This window comes from Ranitomeya imitator, chromosome 3 (genome assembly GCF_032444005.1).
Source record: "Ranitomeya imitator isolate aRanImi1 chromosome 3, aRanImi1.pri, whole genome shotgun sequence".
NCBI classification, from domain to species: domain Eukaryota; kingdom Metazoa; phylum Chordata; class Amphibia; order Anura; family Dendrobatidae; genus Ranitomeya; species Ranitomeya imitator.
In genome coordinates this window covers 380,764,102-380,784,918 of record NC_091284.1, presented here as the reverse complement: position 1 = coordinate 380,784,918, position 20,817 = coordinate 380,764,102, and the positions used below count along the sequence as shown (strand labels likewise).

General features: G+C 47.9%; 1 protein-coding gene across 4 annotated transcripts in view; it reads right to left on the bottom strand.

Annotated features, from left to right (window-relative positions):
• KDM1A (lysine demethylase 1A) overlaps positions 1–18,166 on the bottom strand; it is a 29,275-nt gene extending 11,109 nt beyond the window's left edge. Inside the window, exons 1-10 of one of the 4 annotated variants that reach the window (XM_069756957.1) lie at positions 17,459–18,166; positions 10,766–10,937; positions 8,343–8,476; positions 8,179–8,257; positions 7,705–7,797; positions 7,249–7,355; positions 7,014–7,095; positions 6,715–6,815; positions 860–1,002; positions 476–566 (exon numbers count right to left, since the gene is read on the bottom strand). In XM_069756957.1, coding sequence (XP_069613058.1) covers positions 476–566; positions 860–1,002; positions 6,715–6,815; positions 7,014–7,095; positions 7,249–7,355; positions 7,705–7,797; positions 8,179–8,257; positions 8,343–8,476; positions 10,766–10,937; positions 17,459–18,151 — 1,695 coding nt within the window. In that variant the 5' untranslated portion in view covers positions 18,152–18,166. The remainder of the gene's footprint in view (positions 1–475; positions 567–859; positions 1,003–6,714; positions 6,816–7,013; positions 7,096–7,248; positions 7,356–7,704; positions 7,798–8,178; positions 8,258–8,342; positions 8,477–10,765; positions 10,938–17,458) is intronic. The other 3 variants (XM_069756958.1, XM_069756959.1, XM_069756960.1) reach the window with 3 other exon arrangements.
• Positions 18,167–20,817: the final 2,651 nt, after the last annotated feature.

The following is a 20,817-nucleotide window of genomic DNA, read 5'->3' as shown; positions in this document are numbered from 1 at the left end:
CATCTTGCAAAATGGCGGGCGCATGCGCAGTGCGCCCGCCGAATCTGCCGGCCGGCAGATTCGTTCCAAAGTGCATTTTGATCACTGAGATATAACCTATCTCAGTGATCAAAATAAAAAAATAGTAAATGACACCCCCCCCCCTTTGTCACCCCCATAGGTAGGGACAATAAAAAAAATTAAGAATTTTTTTTTTTTTTCCCCACTAAGGTTAGAATAGGGTTAGGGTTAGGGGTAGGGTTAGGGGTAGGGTTAGGGTATTTTCAGCCATTTTAACCCTAAAAAAACTTCCTAGAAAACACACAGACTCTGCATAGAAAACTGCATAAAAAAAGGATCAAAAAACGCATCAAAAAACGCACAAAAAAAGGACCAAAAAAAGGACCTGCGTTTTCTGCCAAGAGCTGCGGTTTCAGTCCTGAAAAAAAAAAGGATGGAAATCAGGAACGTGTGAACATACCCTTAAAATGCCTACCTTATTTAACAGTTCTTTCAATTCTTCCTGTGTTTTCACAATTTTCTTCCAGTGCTCAATTTGTTCATCTTTTACATGTTTCTCTTGAAGTCTTAAATAAAAAAGTAATGAGAGTTACACAAGAATAAGACAGAAAAAAGGGGGATACCATGAAGCCCAACCACCTTCATCTAAATTTGAATGGAAAACATAGCGGCACGTAAAAGTTTGGAAAGATGAAAATATATATTTTTGGGGCCTAAAATACAAAAGGAAATGAGTCATCTTTAACTTTAGGTCTTTCAAAGACCATTTCATCTTCAACTTGCTTAACTGTTCACAATAACAGTAATTTTGACCAGGGGTGCCCAAACTTTCACGTGCCACTGTATTCGGGCAACTTACTGTATAACGACTTCCAGGGCTTGTCCGAGTGAGACGGGTTTGTTATTAAGAACATTGAAGTCTAGTTGATGGCTGAGGTAGGAGGTAGCTTCCAATAAACGGTTAAACTCTTGCTCTACCATCTCATCTTTTTCTTTTGGTACCTGGATCGTTGGAGTTTAGAGATTGTAAGAAGTAGCAAATAATGGAATACCAAAAACAATATAGAGTCTAATAAAACCACAACATACCACATTTCCTGGGCTATGGGACGCACCTTACTATAGACACACCCCAGTTTAAGACATCAGAAAATGGGAAAACAGATTTCTTACTAATTAAAACGTATCTGGTAGTGTGAATAAGCATCAGGGTCTGCATCACCAGAGGTCAGTAAAGTACGCCAAGGCCACAAGGTCAGTATTTTACCTCAGTATTTGTAAGCCAAAACCAGGAGTGGGTGATAAATACAGAAGTGGTGCATATGTTTCTATTATACTTTCCCTCTGATTGTTCCACTCCTGGTTTTGGCTTACAAATACTGAGGTAAAATACTGACCAAATACTGAATGTGTTAATGTGGCCTAAAGAGTTCCTCTCTACAAGGGAGTTAACAGTCAGCTCCTGTTTGTGTTTCCCAGCAGAATTTCCATTACTCTTACAACGGTTTACATGCCACGACACTGTTGCATGCACAGTAAATACACACAACTCTGCTGCATATGAACACACACAGCTCTGCTGTAAAGGCTGCTTTCATATTGCGTCTCGTCATACGTTCCTTCGTCCAGTCAGGGTTTACCTTCAAACCCCCCCGGAAAATAGGATTCAGGTGTATGCGCCGACAGAATGAACGTGTGCTCCGTCGTACATCATTTTTGGGAGTATACACCTACTGGAGGCGGACACAGACGCAGTAGACTGCACGAGCCCCGGAGAGAGTGTCGACAACGCTAGAATGATACTAGAGAGGAGTGTAATTGTTTTTATTTTAATGGGGGTAAACACTCAGATTGACAATGGGTTGTCCACTACTAGGACAAGTAGTAAAATGATGATCCAGTAGGAGATAACCCATGAGCACCTAACTACTATGTAAGGGGAACAAACAAAACTTGACATTTTGAACCTTTTCTTCTGCAAACTTGTCGCTACACATTTCCTAAGATAATGGAGAGAGCCATGCTAATGTGCAGCCATCTGTATATTCGAGCGCCGCCTGGATGTCGCAGCTCCTTCTAGTATAACCAATGCTTTCACCCAAAGTGGACGCTGCAGGGCTTGGACACCCACCTATCAGCCATTTAGGAAATATCCTGGATAGCAATCTCTGCTTGGGGTCATCTGCTGCTTATCATCCTGCAACATTTCCTTTAATGGTATATAACAGTGCCTGCTGAATGTTTGCTAAATTCATTTATTGCATTGTATTCAATACTTACTGCTGTACATCCATGCTGGGGTCACAGGAGATACTATCTGGCGCAAGGTGTTAGGGTACCGTCACACTATAACATTTCGATCGCTACGACGGTACGATTCGTGACGTTCCAGCGATATCGTTACGATATCGCTGTGTCTGACACGCAGCAGCGATCAGGGATCCTGCTGAGAATCGTACGTCGTAGCAGATCGTTTAGAACTTTCTTTCATCGCTGGATCTCCCGCTGTCATCGCTAGATCGGTGTGTGACACCGATCTAGCGATGCGATCCAGCGATGCGTTCGCTTGTAACCAGGGTAAACATCGGGTAACTAAGCGCAGGACCGCGCTTAGTTACCCGATGTTTACCCTGGTTACAAGCGTTAAACTAAAAAAAAACAAACAGCACATACTTACATTCTGGTGTCCGTCAGGTCCCTTGCAGTCTGCTTCCAGCACTGTGACTGCCGGCCGTAAAGTGAAAGCAGAGCACAGCGGCTGTGCTTTCACTTTACGGCCGGCAGTCACAGTGCGGGAAGCAGAGACTGCAAGGGACCTGACGGACACCAGAATGTAAGTATGTGCTGTTTGTTTTTTTTTTAGTTTAACGCTTGTAACCAGGGTAAACATCGGGTAACTAAGCGCGGTCCTGCGCTTAGTTACCCGATGTTTACCCTGGTTACCCAGGGACCTCGGCATCTTGGTCGCTGGAGAGCGGTCTGTGTGACAGCTCCCCAGCGACCACACTACGATTTACCTACGATCACGGCCAGGTCATATCGCTGGTCGTGATCGTAGGTAAATCGTATAGTGTGACGGTACCCTTACAGCATATGGTTGTAAACAGGCCCAGTGCCTTTGATCATGTAACCTCCCCTGGTGTGTTGGCCAATTGCTAATTTATCCCAAATAAGCTCCCACAATCCCTCTCACCTGATCCTCTACTTAGTCCTATAAATTTAGTAGCATTCTAGGGGGGCACGCGTGCGGGTCAGGCACGCGTCTCCCGGCAGCAAAGTATCGTGAAGTGCAGTTATTTCAATGGCAGTTAGTCATGACAGGAGTCAGGACCCCACTCTATGTATCTGTCTCTTTTGGGTATGTCTGCTGAATAAGCATTTCTTAGATCTAGCTTTCGTATTAACCCATCTTATTCCTTCACCATGTTTACATATGCCCTTACAGTGCTCTTACCTCCCCACCTGACCTCCTCTGCTGACCTGCTCCTCAACCTCAAATCTGTCCTAAATAAACAAGCCAGCCACTCTCCTTCTCCCACCTGCTCTCCCTTTCTCTGCTTCTCCTCACTGCTGGCGACATATATGCCAACCCTGGACCCCCACAGCTCATACCTCCCATGACTACCCCCTCCTACCACTCCCTATCTAATAAGAACTACCGCAATCTATCCAACATAAAACCCGTGCCCCAGACGCCCATCCTCTTGCTCCCTCTCTCCGGAATTCCCGCTCAATCTGCAATAAGCTTAATGTGATTCAAGACCTTTTTCTCTCTCACAAGCTTGCCTTCCTCGGCCTCACAAACATGGCTAACACCCTCTGACACCGCCTCCCCTGCTGCACTGTCTTACGGCGGCCTCCACTTCACCCACACCCCTCGCCCCGGCAACAGACATGGTGGAGGAGTGGGTCTTCTCCTTTCTTCAAACTGCACCTTTAACCCAATCCCACCTCTACCCTCCCCTCTTTTGAAGTCCATTCTGTCCGCATCTACTCTCCCTCCAACCTCCAAGTGGCCGCCATATACCGACCTCCGGGCCCGGCCACTACCTTTATTGACCAATTCTCCACCTGGCTTCTTCACTTTCTCTCTGCTCACATTCCCACCATCATCATGGGTGACTTCAACATCCCCACCCTTCAGTCAACAGCCTCCAAACTTCTGTCCCTTACTTCATCTTTTGGACTTACTCAGTGGTCCTCCGCAGCCACCCACACAGACGGACATACACTAGACCTGGTCTTCACCAGTCTCTGCTCTCCATCTAATTTCACCACCTCCCCTCTCCCTCTATCCGACCACCATCTGCTCACCTTCCCATCCCTGTCCTCCTCAACGGTCACCCATGTCCAGCAACATGCGCACCCCCTGCAGAAACCTTGAACACCCAGACACCCACACACTCTCTGACTCTATCCTACCACTGGCATCCATATCCTCACTCCACGACACAGACAGTACCACTGCTTTCTACAATGCAACTCTCGCATAGCTATTGACACGGTTGTCCCTCTCGTTCATGGCAGAGTGCAACATATCAATAGACAACCCTGCCACAATAATACCACTAAAAAGTTCCGGCAAGTGTCCAGGGTTGCAGAGCGGCACTGGAAAAAAACACATTCGCAAGACGACTTCACTGCATTCAAACACGCAACACTCGCTTTTAAATCTGCTCTCACCTCTGCTAAACAGGCCTACTTCACAACCTTCGTATCTTCCCAATCCTACAACCCCAAACAGTTATTCAAAACCTTTAACTCCCTCCTCTGCCCCCCACTGCCCCTTCCAACCTCCCTCATCTCTGCTGAGGACTTTGCCACACACTTTAAAAATGACCAAACAAGGCAAGTCTTCATTCTTCAACCACCACAACCCCTTTGTATACCAGACTAATGCCCAAACTCCATAACCTCTTTATCCAACATCATTGAAGGGGGGCTTAACTGTCTCCTCTCCAAATCGCACCTCACCACCTGTGCGCTCGACCCAATCCCATCCCACCTTCTCCCCAACCTCACCACCACTCTTATCCCATCCCTAACCCACCTCTTCAACCTATCACTAACTTCTGGCACCTTCCCTTCTGCTTCCAAACATGCCATAATCACGTCTATCCTTAAAAAGCCAACCCTAGATCCAACTGCTATGTCCAGCTATCGCCCAATATCGGTGCTCCCATTCGCTTCCAAACTCCTGGAGCAGCACGTCCATGCTGAACTTTCCTCCCACCTCCCATCTAAGTTGCTCTTTGACAATCTACAATCTGGTTTCCGCCCCCATCACTCCACTGAGACAGCCCTGACCAAACTTACTAACGACCTACTTATAGCCAAAGCTAACGGACAATACTCTGTACTCCTCCTTCTAGACCTGTCCTCTGCTTTCGACACAGTTGACCACTGCCTGCTACTACAGATCCTCTCCTCCTTTGGCATCAAAGACCTCGCCCTATCCTGGACCTCCTCATACCTTTCCAACTGCACATCCAGCATCTCCCACTCCCACTCTACCTCCTCATCCCACCCTCTCTCTGTTGGGAGTCCCCCAAGGCTCTGTTCTAGGACCCCTACTCTTCTCAATCTATACACTTGGCCTGGGACAATTCATAAAGTCCCACGGATTCCAGTACCACCTTTATGCTGATGACTCAGATTTACCTTTCTAGCCCAGACATCACCTCCCTGCTGTCCAGAATCCTGGAGCGTCTATCAGCCATAGAATGTAAGCCCGCAAGGGCAGGATCCTCGCCCCTCTGTATCAGTCTGTCATTGTTAGTTTGCTTACTGTGATATCTGTAATTTGTATGTAACCCCTTCTCATGTACAGCACCATGGAATCAATGGTGCTATATAAATCAATAATAGTTTACATTGCATTGTAAGATAGGAGCATCCATGCCTATGATGATGATGTGGGCAGAAGAAAGACACTGATACTGGTTACTCAAGAGTCAATGCTCAAAAGTTCCACCAATGACTAAAAGCTTCCTCCAGCCAATATATAGCACACTTCTACCAATATAGAAGCACACAGAGCTAGGTAGCTCACAGAAAGGCATGATACAGGGGAAATCTGCTCGTTACTTCACTAAAAGGGGTTGTCCAGTAGTTTGATACTGATGGCTATTATTAGGATAGGTCATCAATACCAGATTGGCAAGGGAGCTGAAGCTGTTCCATATGTGGTCAGGGGTGGATCTGCAGTACCCCGATGCGGCCACTATGCAGTTAATAGAGCTGTTCTTCTCAACTCCGCAACTGATCCCACCTGTTGGGGATGTCGGGTGTCGCTCCCCCACCAATCTGGCGTTGATGACCTAAGGTTAGGCTCTCAATATTAAAGTAACAGACAACACCTTTAACCTCCTATGTCTCATTGTGTAGACTACTAAATCTGGCAGCCTTTGGTTCCTGTATCCACTTTAATGGCTTCTCGAAATCTGCCGATACTTGTCTCTAGTTGGTTACCAGTGAAGAGGCAAGCAGATAGTGAATGTAGATTCTCAGTGACATGGTTTATACACTGCATGCAGAAGTCAGGAGCTTCTCATAGACTTATCGGAGCAAAAGGGAAAGAAGGTCGAGGGCCAGAATTCGGCAAATGCACATAAGATCTGCAATAAATGTTGTTAGAAACAAACTGTACACTAATAAAAATTGCAATATATATTAAAAATAAAAAAAAAATAGAGAATTTGACTCAATATATACATGTACCGCTTGTCCATTCGCTTCATACAGTGGGCATTTTTGCTTTATTTTTGCCAATTCCATATTGACTTGTTTGCTGATCACAGCCATTGGATTGCCACCTACAACAAAGCGAAAAGTGCAGGCTTCAGTTTATCAATGTACGTACCGCATCCTGCCATAGTGAAAAACCAGACATTTGTGAAAGACGTGCCGGCATCACCCATCTCACTAAATTATCCAGATGCAGGGTAAGAATACCCAAAGCAACTGATCTCAATGGGATCATATGAAAACTGCTTTAAGGGAAAGCAACTCACCAAGTCCAGTGACAACCATTGCACCCAAGTCAGCAACATAATTTCCTTTTCGGAAGGTAGCAACTCTTCCCCCGACACGGTCCTGTAAGGCAAATCAAATGTTACTGTGCCGTCCCGACAATCCACATTACAGCAAGGGTAAGAAAAGCAAAACCAGAATCCAGGGAGAAATAGCCAAATTAAAAAGTTAGCCAGTGTCGTTCAGGGGGAATAATAAGGGGTTAACTTCACTTACCCTTGCTTCTAAGAGAGTAACATCCATTCCAAAACTTTGCAACTGGCGAGCAGCAGCCAAGCCAGATACTCCCGAGCCAATGATGATCACCTTTCCTGTTTTCTTGGCTAGAGGGGAAAGAAAATAAGATGGTGACCTACACACGGATAGAAATTCTGTATTGTAAAATATAGATATTCCGTGTAATAATGACAGAGATGATTTATTTCTATATACATAAAATCGGTATGAAGTCTACCACACCAAAAAAAGGCATCTGCCCATCACAACCAGGTAACACCTATTCATCACTGGCAGAATGACAGCCAGAATCTTGCTGCAACCTCAATCAAAGGGATGATTAATGATGTACAGGATAGGATATGCCCTTGTCGTGCCCACACTTACTGGCACACAAGATTATCAAATCGTAGAATATCCTACTTAAAACTGGAAGGATATTTCCCGGTTCCTTACTTGGTAAAGGTTTCAGTCTCTTGTAGATACCAAAGTTAATTAATCCATGTCTTTCAAGATAGCAGTGTATTCTGTGAACCAGCACAGAGTCGCCTAAAGATGAGACAGAAAAAAAAATATTATTATACATACAATTCTTCATTTTTCGCATAATTCTATCTCCATATTAAAGAGGTTGTTTAAGTACATGTATTTGCGGCTAAAAATCATTTTCGCAATACAGGCTTTTAGTTTCCCTGCACATTGCCCATATACTAGCCGAGGAAAAAAATAGATAAGAGTTAAAAGCTCTCCCGCTGGACCATCAGAATGTGCTCACGGACAATAAGCAGTGAGTAATAGAGGCTACAGAAAGCAAATGAGGAAAAAAAGTTCCAATTCCAAAAATTATATATTGCCAAAAATGAATGCATTTATATAAGAAAAAAAAAAGTCCCCAAAGATGGACAATTCCTCTAATGCACAAGAACTTACTATTATAAGGTGCTTCTAGCTGCTGAAGGGTCGCCTCGAAGGTGAGTTGGACTTTCGGGTTGTCTAACCACAACTGCAGCTAGGAGAAGAATGACAATGTGAGTAAGAGCCAGTTTACAGCAGCCCCGTGTAAGTGGGCACAAGGGTGGCGCAGTCCTACGTACCGTCCGGTTCCGGATGTACAGGAAGACCTTCTGCGTGGGCTGCGGGCCGCTGATAATGTCAGGGAAGCATGCTGCCTCTTGGGAAGTCATTCTGTCATGTGGAAGCCTGCTCTGGAAGGCTGCGCCCTCTACACCTGGAGAAAGCGGAAACCATATTCCTGGGACATTGCAGTACGCGGGAATACTAAACTAGATGGACGAAGGTCCCAAAAATTACCAACTAACACTAACAAAGACCCCTCTACTATTTACAGCGTATTTATTCAAAATTTATATAAAAAAGGGGACTTGGGTAATAAAGTTACAGGGGGTGGGGAAAAATTGGGCCTAGCTCTATATCGGCCTCCTTTATTGTAATGCAATGTTGTGCCCCCGCTAGGGGGATCAGGACAGGAGGCTGATATAGAGCTAGGCCCAATTTCCCCCACCCCACCCCCATGACTTTATTACCCAAGTCCCACTTTTTATGTGAATTTTGAATAAATATATTGTAAACAGTAGGAGGGTCTTTTTTAGTGTTAGTTGGTGACATTGCCATATAATTATCCCCCCTGAGTACCCCGGCCTTCTGCCTGGTCTGACATTGGGCATGGAGGGATACTGGTACACGGCAGCTCCCAGAACCCTTTGCATAGCCACAATTTCAGGAGGCAGTTTTGTAATTTATAATACATTCTTTAAAAAATATCTTATTGTTTCAACTTATAAGTTATTAAAGGGAACCTAACACCAGTTCTGTCCTGTGTCAAGCAAAACGATGACCTTAATCAGCACCTGTGCTGCAGCATCAATGGTTAGGTAACCCCCTGTATACCACCCAAATAATCAATGGTTAGGTAACCCCCTGTATACCACCCAAATAATCAATGGTTATATAGCCCCCTGTATACCACCCAAATAATCAATGGTTGGGTAACCCCCTGTATACCACCCAAATAATCAATGGTTAGATAACCCTATGTATACCACCCAAATAATCAATGGTTAGATAACCCCCTGTATACCACCCAAATAATCAATGGTTAGATAACCCCCTGTATACCACCCAAATAATCAATGATTATATAGCCCCCTGTATACCACACAAATAATCAATGGTTGGGTAACCCCCTGTATACCACCCAAATAATCAATGGTTAGATAACCCCCTGTATACCACCCAAATAATCAATGGTTAGATAGCCCCCTGTATACCACACAAATAATCAATGGTTGGGTAACCCCCTGTATACCACCCAAATAATCAATGGTTAGATAACCCCCTGTATACCACCCAAATAATCAATGGTTAGATAACCCCCTGTATGCCACCCAAATAATCAATGGTTAGGAAACCGCCTGGATACCACCCAAATAAACAATGGTTAGATAACTCCCTGTATACCACCTAAATAATCAATTGTTATGTAACCCCCTGTATACCACCCAAATAATGGTTAGGTAAACCCCTGTATACCACCCAAATAAACAATGGTTAGATAACCCCCTGTATACCACATAAATAACCTTTTGAAGTTCTCCCGTGATGTATGTTAATCCTGTCGGTCCGGTCCGATGGGCTTTGGTTTCTGCGGCCTCCATCCCCCCTCCCGGCTGATGATGGCCGTCCTCCTGCTGTAACTGGTGTGGGTGACGCCTCCTGTGCCATCCACATAGCCGGGAGAAATCTCACGCCTTATACATGCACACTTATGTTTTCAGCTCTGTTTGCTATAGGGCAGAGTATAGTGTGCAGGCGCGAGCCGGTGATTTCTGTGCTCGGGCATGAGATTTCTCCCGGCTATGTGGATGGCACAGGAGGTGTCATCCACACCAGTTACAGCAGGAGCACGGCCATCATCAGCCGGGAGGGGGGGATGGAGGCCGCAGAAACCAAAGCCCATAGGACCGGACCGACAGGATTCACAGACAGCGCGGAAGAACTTCAAAAGGGTTTTTTGGGTGTATGCAGGGGGAGTCAGGGGGTTATATGACCATTGATGGACCGCAGCAAGGCCATAGTTTTAGTTGGCTCGGGACAACTAAGCCTTCAGACTGTGTGCACACTTTGCAGATTTGGTGCATTTTTTGTGCAGATTTGTGACAAAACCTGATGCCAGCAAAGTGAAGGAGAAACCCGAAGTGTCATGCACACGTTGAGTATTTTTGACTTGCAGATCTGGTGCAGAAAATAATCTAGAGCAGGTCAGTTCTCTGCGCATTTTCCACCATTCACTTCACAAAAATCAACCAAAAATGCAGAGAAAAATGCACCAAAAACCCATGTTCAAAACACACCCAAAATGAAGGGTTTTTTTCAGCTAGAGGCAGAAATGGTGTCGAAGTTTTACTCAAAGTGTGCACATAGCTTAAATTCCTAATTTATAGGAGGGGCATTGAGCATTGTTATGTGGGGAAAAGATAAAGGCAATGAAGATTACTACATGTACCCGATGGCTCCTCAGGCTCGCTGTCCACCTCTTCCTCTGGAGGAGCTTGTGGAGGCGGTGGTGGCACTTTCTTCTCCCTTTCTGCTTTAGCATTTCGCTCTTCTTCTGAATAGTACTCATCTTCGGACAGGTTGGCGAGGCTTTCATCCATCTCCCTATATTCTACCTGAAAAATAGAAAAGGGACAAGATGATGAAAAAGGTCCCAACACTTGGGATCTGTAGGGCGACAATGTGAAAGGTCCGACCAGCCCATGGCACGGAATGGGATCATCACCGTAGTGCACCATAGGTGCACGCATTTTACGTCAGCGTCCCTCCCTTTGCGTGACGCGACACCTTTGTGCCTGCGGACACCCCCTTACAGAATACCGCAGACGTGTTACGTGAGGTGTCAGGAATCGGAGCTGGGCACGTGCCAGGACAACGCTTGCTGCGAGGATATGACAGTATTAGTGAAGGAAGAATGATGCTATAGCTTCTTCTATGATGCAGACTAAGCCTAGGAGGGTAATAGTAAAGGTGGACAGTCACTTTCGGGATGTCGGAGCTGTCTGTGCACTAGCGGCTGTCATTACGGCTCCCCTCCCATAGCAATGAGAGAGGAAGCCGCCACGTTTCACCCTGGGTCTCCACAGCCACAACAGGGCGACACCTGCGTGGTTGAAGTCCCCGGCATACTGACAAGTTAGGGCGGCTTGTGTTTCTCCAAGGTCCGGCTCTGAAGCCACTGCGGGGCAGAAGGCATGGAACAGCCGGAGGGTGAGGGCAGTAATGGAGCAGAACCTTCATGTGGATCTCCGCTTCCACGTGGACCCATGGCAGAAGAAAAGGCGCCGTGTGAACGCAGCCTAAATAGGATGTGCAGGCTCCCATGTCTGGTTTACTAAATACATGCAATTCTAGACAGCGCATCTTAAGATTCTTATGGCGTTCCTCCATTATTCCTCCTGGAAATGCAGGAACAAACAGCATGGCGTTATCACTGTCTTCCATAAACTGTGAGAAGTGACGGTCCCCAAGGGAATAGTACATGGGGGCCGTGGTGCTGCAGCGAGTACCTTGGTTCTCCTGAGGTGTTAGTATCAGCTTCTGAAATAAGCGCTCATGAAGCGGCAGGGAGAAGAAGATGGCCGACTGCTCGAGTGGACGGCCTGCTAGATTTCCTTACTCTCCCCCCCCCCCACCCCCAATCCCCTGACCCTCTCAGTGAGAACACAGGAGCTTTCGGGATTCCTGTGTATGGGGGAGTCAAAACTGGCTTGATTCACTAGAATAGGGTCACACTGCGGTGGGATGACTGGGGTACAGGGATTAGCCCTAAATCCATCCTGCATCCCCTTAATTCTCGTGATCAGGGTCTCCCAGGACAGTCACCAATAATATACATATTATTCCCTGGCTGAAAAGAAGAAATAATCCTATATATGACTTTGTGAGGTCATTTTGTACTGGAAGGAATGCCAGGCAGGCAGCAGGCAGACAGGCATTGTGAGGGCCCTGCTCACTAATACGCTCATTGTTAGCTGCAGCAGATGGCTCACAACACACTGCAGCTCATCTGCACAAAGTCAGGAAGTGCGGGCTCTGTACCTGGGCACATACAACGTCGGTTGGGTGCCGAGGAGGCACTGGAATCCACCTCCTGGTACATCACTAGAAGGAACACACACAAGTCTATGATCGTACATGCGCTCTGCAGATTGGGGCAACATGTCCTAATCAGGGCTGTGGAATCGGTAAGACAAACCTCCGACAGTTCCCTGACTCCGACCTCACAATACCAGTCACTACTGAGCATGTGCATAAAGTGCAGCACAGATTCATCTCAGCTCCAACTCCACAGCACTGGTTACTACTGAGCATGTGCATAAAGTGCAGCACAGATTCATCTCAGCTCCGACTCCACAGCACTGGTCACTACTGAGCACGTGCATAAAGTGCAGCACAGATTCATCTCAGCTCCGACTCCACAGCACTGGTCACTACTGAGCACGTGCATAAAGTGCAGCACAGATTCCTCTCAGCTCCGACTCCACAGCACTGGTCACTACTGAGCACGTGCATAAAGTGCAGCACAGATTCCTCTCAGCTCCGACTCCACAGCACTGGTCACTACTGTGCATGTGCATAAAGTGCAGCACAGATTCCTCTCAGCTCCAACTCCACAGCACTGGTCACTACTGAGCACGTGCATAAAGTGCAGCACAGATTCCTCTCAGCTCCAACTCCACAGCACTGGTCACTACTGAGCACGTGCATAAAGTGCAGCACAGATTCATCTCAGCTCCGACTCCACATCACTGGTCACTACTGTGCACGTGCATAAAGTGCAGCACAGATTCCTCTCAGCTCCAACTCCACAGCACTGGTCACTACTGAGCACGTGCATAAAGTGTAGCACAGATTCATCTCAGCTCCAACTCCACAGCACTGGTCACTACTGAGCAAGTGCATAAAGTGCAGCACAGATTCCTCAGTACCGGTCACTACTGAGCATGTACATAAAGTGCAGCACAGATTCATCTCAGCTCCGACTCCACAGCACTGGTCACTACTGAGCACGTGCATAAAGTGCAGCACAGATTCATCTCAGCTAAAAGCCGAGATCCTCCGATCAGGAACAGAACAGACATTTATAGGATATTACATAACTTTCCCAAATTACTATGAAAAATTGACATCACATCCTACACTGAACTACTGTATCAATTTATTATATATTTTAGGAGTCGGAGTCAGTCCACTAAAATGCCACCATCCGGCCTGACTCTCCCACACACCGGAGCCACCATCCGGCCCGACTCTCCCACACACCGGAGCCACCATCCGGCCCGACTCTCCCACACACCGGAGCCACCATCCGGCCCGACTCTCCCACACACCGGAGCCACCATCCGGCCCGACTCTCCCACACACCGGAGCCACCATCTGGCCCGACTCTCCCACACACCGGAGCCACCATCTGGCCCGACTCTCCCACACACCGGAGCCACCATCTGGCCCGACTCTCCCACACACCGGAGCCACCATCTGGCCCGACTCTCCAACACACAGCAGCTGCCAGATGCCTCTTATCTCTAAGGAACAAAAGCAGCAGCAGTCTGATGGAATACCTCCCAACAGCCTCTGTCACCAGCACGTTATAGGACGGCCTGTCACACACATCCATACCGGCTGGCCGATGTTAGTCTCATGCTTATCGAGGCCTTAGCATGCATGCTATTCTCCCCTGTTATCAACCACTCCTCACTGATCAGAGGCTGCTGTGTGCTATTCTCCCCTGTTATCAACCACCTCACACTGATCAGAGGCTGCCGTGTGCTATTCTCCCCTGTTATCAACCACTCCTCACTGATCAGAGGCTGCCGTGTGCTATTCTCCTCTGTTATCAGCCACCTCATACTGATCAGAGGCTGCTGTGTGCTATTCTCCCGTTATCAGCCACCTCATACTGATCAGAGGCTGCCGTGTGCTATTCTCCCGTTATCAGCCACCTCATACTGATCAGAGGCTGCCGTGTGCTATTCTCCCCTGTTATCAGCCACCTCAGAGGCTGCCGTGTGCTATTCTCCCCTGTTATCAGCCACCTCACACTGATCAGAGGCTGCCGTGTGCTATTCTCCTCTGCTATCAGCCACCTCATACTGATCAGAGGCTGCTGTGTGCTATTCTCCCGTTATCAGCCACCTCATACTGATCAGAGGCTGCCGTGTGCTATTGTCCTCTGTTATCAGCCACCTCATACTGATCAGAGGCTGCTGTGTGCTATTGTCCTCTGTTATCAGCCACCTCATACTGATCAGAGGCTGCTGTGTGCTATTGTCCTCTGTTATCAGCCACCTCATACTGATCAGAGGCTGCCGTGTGCTATTCTCCCCTGTTATCAGCCACCTCAGAGGCTGCCGTGTGCTATTCTCCCCTGTTATCAGCCACCTCACACTGATCAGAGGCTGCCGTGTGCTATTCTCCTCTGTTATCAGCCACCTCATACTGATCAGAGGCTGCTGTGTGCTATTCTCCTCTGTTATCAGCCACCTCAGAGGCTGCCGTGTGCTATTCTCCTCTGTTATCAGCCACCTCACACTGATCAGAGGCTGCCGTGTGCTATTCTCCCCTGTTATCAGCCACCTCAGAGGCTGCCGTGTGCTATTCTCCTCTGTTATCAGCCACCTCACACTGATCAGAGGCTGCCGTGTGCTATTCTCCCCTGTTATCAGCCACCTCACACTGATCAGAGGCTGCTGTGTGCTATTCTCCTCTGTTATCAGCCACCTCATACTGATCAGAGGCTGCCGTGTGCTATTCTCCTCTGTTATCAGCCACCTCATACTGATCAGAGGCTGCTGTGTGCTATTCTCCCGTTATCAGCCACCTCATACTGATCAGAGGCTGCCGTGTGCTATTCTCCTCTGTTATCAGCCACCTCACACTGATCAGAGGCTGCTGTGTGCTATTGTCCTCTGTTATCAGCCACCTCATACTGATCAGAGGCTGCTGTGTGCTATTCTCCCGTTATCAGCCACCTCATACTGATCAGAGGCTGCCGTGTGCTATTCTCCTCTGTTATCAGCCACCTCACACTGATCAGAGGCTGCTGTGTGCTATTGTCCTCTGTTATCAGCCACCTCACACTGATCAGAGGCTGCCGGGTGCTATTGTCCTCTGTTATCAGCCACCTCACACTGATCAGAGGCTGCCGTGTGCTATTCTCCTCTGTTATCAGCCACCTCATACTGATCAGAGGCTGCCGTGTGCTATTCTCCCGTTATCAGCCACCTCATACTGATCAGAGGCTGCCGTGTGCTATTGTCCTCTGTTATCAGCCACCTCATACTGATCAGAGGCTGCTGTGTGCTATTGTCCTCTGTTATCAGCCACCTCACACTGATCAGAGGCTGCTGTGTGCTATTCTCCCGTTATCAGCCACCTCATACTGATCAGAGGCTGCCGTGTGCTATTCTCCTCTGTTATCAGCCACCTCACACTGATCAGAGGCTGCTGTGTGCTATTGTCCTCTGTTATCAGCCACCTCACACTGATCAGAGGCTGCCGTGTGCTATTGTCCTCTGTTATCAGCCACCTCACACTGATCAGAGGCTGCTGTGTGCTATTGTCCTCTGTTATCAGCCACCTCATACTGATCAGAGGCTGCCGTGTGCTATTCTCCTCTGTTATCAGCCACCTCACACTGATCAGAGGCTGCCGTGTGCTATTCTCCCCTGTTATCAGCCACCTCAGAGGCTGCCGTGTGCTATTCTCCCCTGTTATCAGCCACCTCACACTGATCAGAGGCTGCTGTGTGCTATTGTCCCCCGTTATCAGCCACCTCACACTGATCAGAGGCTGCCGTGTGCTATTGTCCCCTGTTATCAGCCACCTCACACTGATCAGAGGCTGCCGTGTGCTATTCTCCCCTGTTATCAGCCACCTCACACTGATCAGAGGCTGCCGTGTGCTATTCTCCCCTGTTATCAGCCACCTCACACTGATCAGAGGCTGCCGTGTGCTATTCTCCCCTGTTATCAGCCACCTCACACTGATCAGAGGCTGCCGTGTGCTATTCTCCTCTGTTATCAGCCACCTCACACTGATCAGAGGCTGCCGTGTGCTATTGTCCTCTGTTATCAGCCACCTCATACTGATCAGAGGCTGCCGTGTGCTATTCTCCCCTGTTATCAGCCACCTCACACTGATCAGAGGCTGCTGTGTGCTATTCTCCCCTGTTATCAGCCACCTCACACTGATCAGAGGCTGCTGTGTGCTATTCTCCCCTGTTATCAGCCACCTCATACTGATCAGAGGCTGCTGTGTGCTATTCTCCCGTTATCAGCCACCTCATACTGATCAGAGGCTGCTGTGTGCTATTCTCCCCTGTTATCAGCCACCTCACACTGATCAGAGGCTGCCGTGTGCTATTCTCCCCTGTTATCAGCCACCTCACACTGATCAGAGGCTGCCGTGTGCTATTCTCCCCTGTTATCAGCCACCTCACACTGATCAGAGGCTGCCGTGTGCTATTCTCCCCTGTTATCAGCCACCTCACACTGATCAGAGGCTGCTGTGTGCTATTGTCCCCTGTTATCAGCCACCTCATACTGATCAGAGGCTGCCGTGTGCTATTCTCCCCTGTTATCAGCCACCTCACACTGATCAGAGGCTGCTGTGTGCTATTCTCCCCTGTTATCAGCCACCTCACACTGATCAGAGGCTGCCGTGTGCTATTCTCCCCTGTTATCAGCCACCTCACACTGATCAGAGGCTGCTGTGTGCTATTGTCCCCTGTTATCAGCCACCTCATACTGATCAGAGGCTGCCGTGTGCTATTCTCCCCTGTTATCAGCCACCTCACACTGATCAGAGGCTGCTGTGTGCTATTCTCCCCTGTTATCAGCCACCTCACACTGATCAGAGGCTGCCCTGTGCTATTGTCCTCTGTTATCAGCCACCTCACACTGATCAGAGGCTGCCCTGTGCTATTGTCCTCTGTTATCAGCCACGGCTGGCTAAGATTCTTCCATAGGGCTAGGGGACAGGATGTCCGCAGGGAGCCGACCCACGACCCCCATGTGTGGTCCCAGCAGAGCCATCGGGCTCCTACACTCCCGGATATGCAGTGATCGCCATGAGGACAGAACAATGGCGCACTGCGATAAAGATCGGGCGAGGGGCTCCGACTCACACTCACCTTTGCCCTCTTCCTCCGACTTGTCCGCCGACCTTCCGGGGTCTCGGGCTGCCCCCCGTCCGCTCCAGCCATGATTCCCGGAGCCGAGGAGCCGCCGTGTTCTGCCCCCGGAGAGGCCCTGTCCTTCTTCCTGGGGGTCCTTTCCAGGGGCGCCCCAGTGTCTGGGGAGGCCATTATGCTAGAAGAGGATGATGATGAGGAGGAGGATGAGGATGATGAAGAGGAGGATGCAGGGGGCTGAGACTCTGCTCCGTTCTCACCACCCCCGCCGGACTCGGACTTCTTTGCTGCAAGCATTGAGTTGAGATGGCGGCGCTGGATTGAGGGGAGGGGCTGGAGAGTGGGCGGAGCCTGTGCGGGGATGTTGGGTGGAGTAGTGGACACTGATACACCGGCGGTCGCAGCCTTGTGTAAGTGTCTAAGCGAGGGCGACACCAGGAGCCGCGGCCACCGTGTCTGTGCAGCGCGCATGCGCAGCCAGGTCCGCCCACTGCCGGGTGTCCGCCCCACATAGTGCTCCGCCGGTGGCTCACCTGCCAGTAGTGCGGTGGAGGAGAAAGTCCCCACACCCGTCCCGTCCGGCCTGGAGGCGGCATAGGCCACAGTACACATCCCAATACTTCCTTGTACGTCATGTGCTGTGAGTGGAGTGGTCTCATGGAGTGTGCTGCTGGGACGGGGGCGCCCACTCATGACCCCTCACCCCCATTACTGGCCCCATTGGGGCTCCCTCAGGAAGCTGGTAAGGGGCACCCAGTTTGGGAGCTGTGCCCTCACATTCCAAGGGTGTGTTCCCGACCCCTGGAGGTCCGACATCTAGCGTCATTCATCTACAAGGCTATGTGCACATGCCGCGGTTTTTCCTCAAATTAAACGCTGCGTTTTACAGTAGCAGAAAGCTGGGGTCGGCAGAGCCGTCCGCACACACTGGGGTTTCCTGACTGAACTGGAAACAACTGCTTCTTGCGGTCTCCCTTCATTCAGCGGGTTTCCACATTAAAAAGCAACGAGAAAGTGAAAAAAACGCTGGAAAAGCATCTCTTCATTATTGGTGACTGAAACTGACTTGCGAAAGAAAACCTGATCAAGTGGTTTGGTTTTTTTTTTTCTTTGTACATGCAATAAAAACACATTTCAACGTAAATCGGACCCTGCCCATTTAGGTCTATGGATACGCTACTATATGCGGCTGAATGCTGAACATTAGCTGGACGCATTGTATGAATGTGAGCCGAGCCTTACAACGCTTTTCCACCGAGAGCTGGGATTATGATCATTTCTAATTATATCATATAACTATTGTTAGGGTAGAGGATAGGTAATCAACATCCCAATATTGGAGGTCCGACAGCTGGCATCCCTACTGATCAATAGGAACGGATCTACTGTACGGCCCTGTGGTGTTCTGTTGTATTCACTGTTTATAGCTGGCACCTGCCAGAGCTGATAGCCGCTGATCGGTGCAGGTTTCAGGGTGTCAGACCCCCACCAGCTATTAATGACTTTCCCAAATAATAGATCATCAATATCATTGTAGTGGCCATCCCCTATAACACTGTAATATTGCTGGACATATATGTGCAAAACAATGGTAGCGGCATTGTACCCTGAGAGACAACTACTGATTATGGGCAGTCAGGGGCAGAACACAGTGACTTTCAGTGACTCCCAGGAGACGTGATCTTTGTGCATCTCAGGTCATCTGCTATGTCTTCAGGGTGCACCCAGATAGCTTCAGATCTCACTTCTAAATAATACTGGCACACATTGTGCTTATCTTATATATAGTACCTCTACACACTGTTGCTCCTGTAAATAATAACTCCACACACTGCCTCCCTGTAAATAATAGCTCAACATACTGTGCCTTCCTGTAAATAATAGCTCCACATACTGTGCCTCTCTGTATATAATAGCTCCACACACTGTGCCTCCCTGTATACAATAGCTCCACACACTGTGCCTCCCTGTAAATACTAGCTCCACATATTATGCCTCTCTGTATATAATAGCTCCATATACTGTGCCTCCCTGTATACAATAGCTCCACACACTGTGCCTCCCTGTAAATAATAGCTCCACATATTATGCCTATCTGTATATAATAGCTCCATATACTGTGCCTCCCTGTAAATAATAGCTCCACACACTGTGCCTCCCTCTAAATAATAGCTCCACACACTGTGCCTACCTGTAAATAATAGCTCCAGACTCTGTGCCTCCCTGTAAATAACAGCTCCACCCACTGTGTCCTTGTAAATAATAGCTTTACGTACCATGCCTCTCTATATAATAGCTACACATACTGTGCCTTTCTATAAATAATAGCTCCACATTCTGTCCCCCCTTGTAAATAATAGCTCCAGATACTGTGCCTCTTTGTATATAATAGTTCCACATATTGTGTCCCCTGTAAATAATAGCTCCAGATACTGTGCCTCTTTGTATATAATAGTTCCACATATTGTGCCCCCTGTAAATAATAGCACCAGACTCTGTGCCTCCCTGTAAATAATAGCTCCACCCACTGTGTCCTTGTAAATAATAGCTTTACGTACCATGCCTCTCTATATAATAGCTACACATACTGTGCCTTTCTATAAATAATAGCTCCACATTCTGTCCCCCCTTGTAAATAATAGCTCCACATATGGTGCCTCTGTATATAATAGCTCCACATACTGTGTTTCCCTGTAAATAATAGCTCCACATACTGTGCCCCCCTGCTAAATAATAGCTCCATATACTGTGCCTCCATATAAATAATAGCTCCACACTGCACTTTCTTGTAAATAATAGCTTCACACACTTTGGCTCCCTGTAAATGATAGCTCCACACACTGTGCCTCCCTGTAAATAATAGCTCAACATACTGTGCCTCTCTGTATATAATAGCTCCACACACTGTGCCTCCTTGTAAATAATAGCTCCACATTCTGTGCCTCCATGTAAATAATAGCTTCACATACTGTGCCTCCATGTAAATAATAGCTCCACACACTGTACCTCCCTGTAAATAATAGCTCCACCTTCTGTGTCTCCATATAAATAATTGTAAAAAACTGACCGTCACATCCAAACATAGACTAAGTGTGAACAGGTGCTGAACCTAGAGTCACCAACTCGTATACAGTCAAGTAAATAAGGCAGCACACTGCAGCGCTGAAACATGCAAACATGAAACACGAAAATTGAACTGCATTACTGCACTAGAAATATGAAAAATGAGAGCGTTTAGCGCATAAAAATGGCCAATTTTATGTGTACCTGGTAGCCACTTTAGGGTATCTCTCTTATACCAGGTCCTACACTTTCCTTTCCTCGCTGAGAATAAACGTCTCTCTAGGTTCAGCACCTGT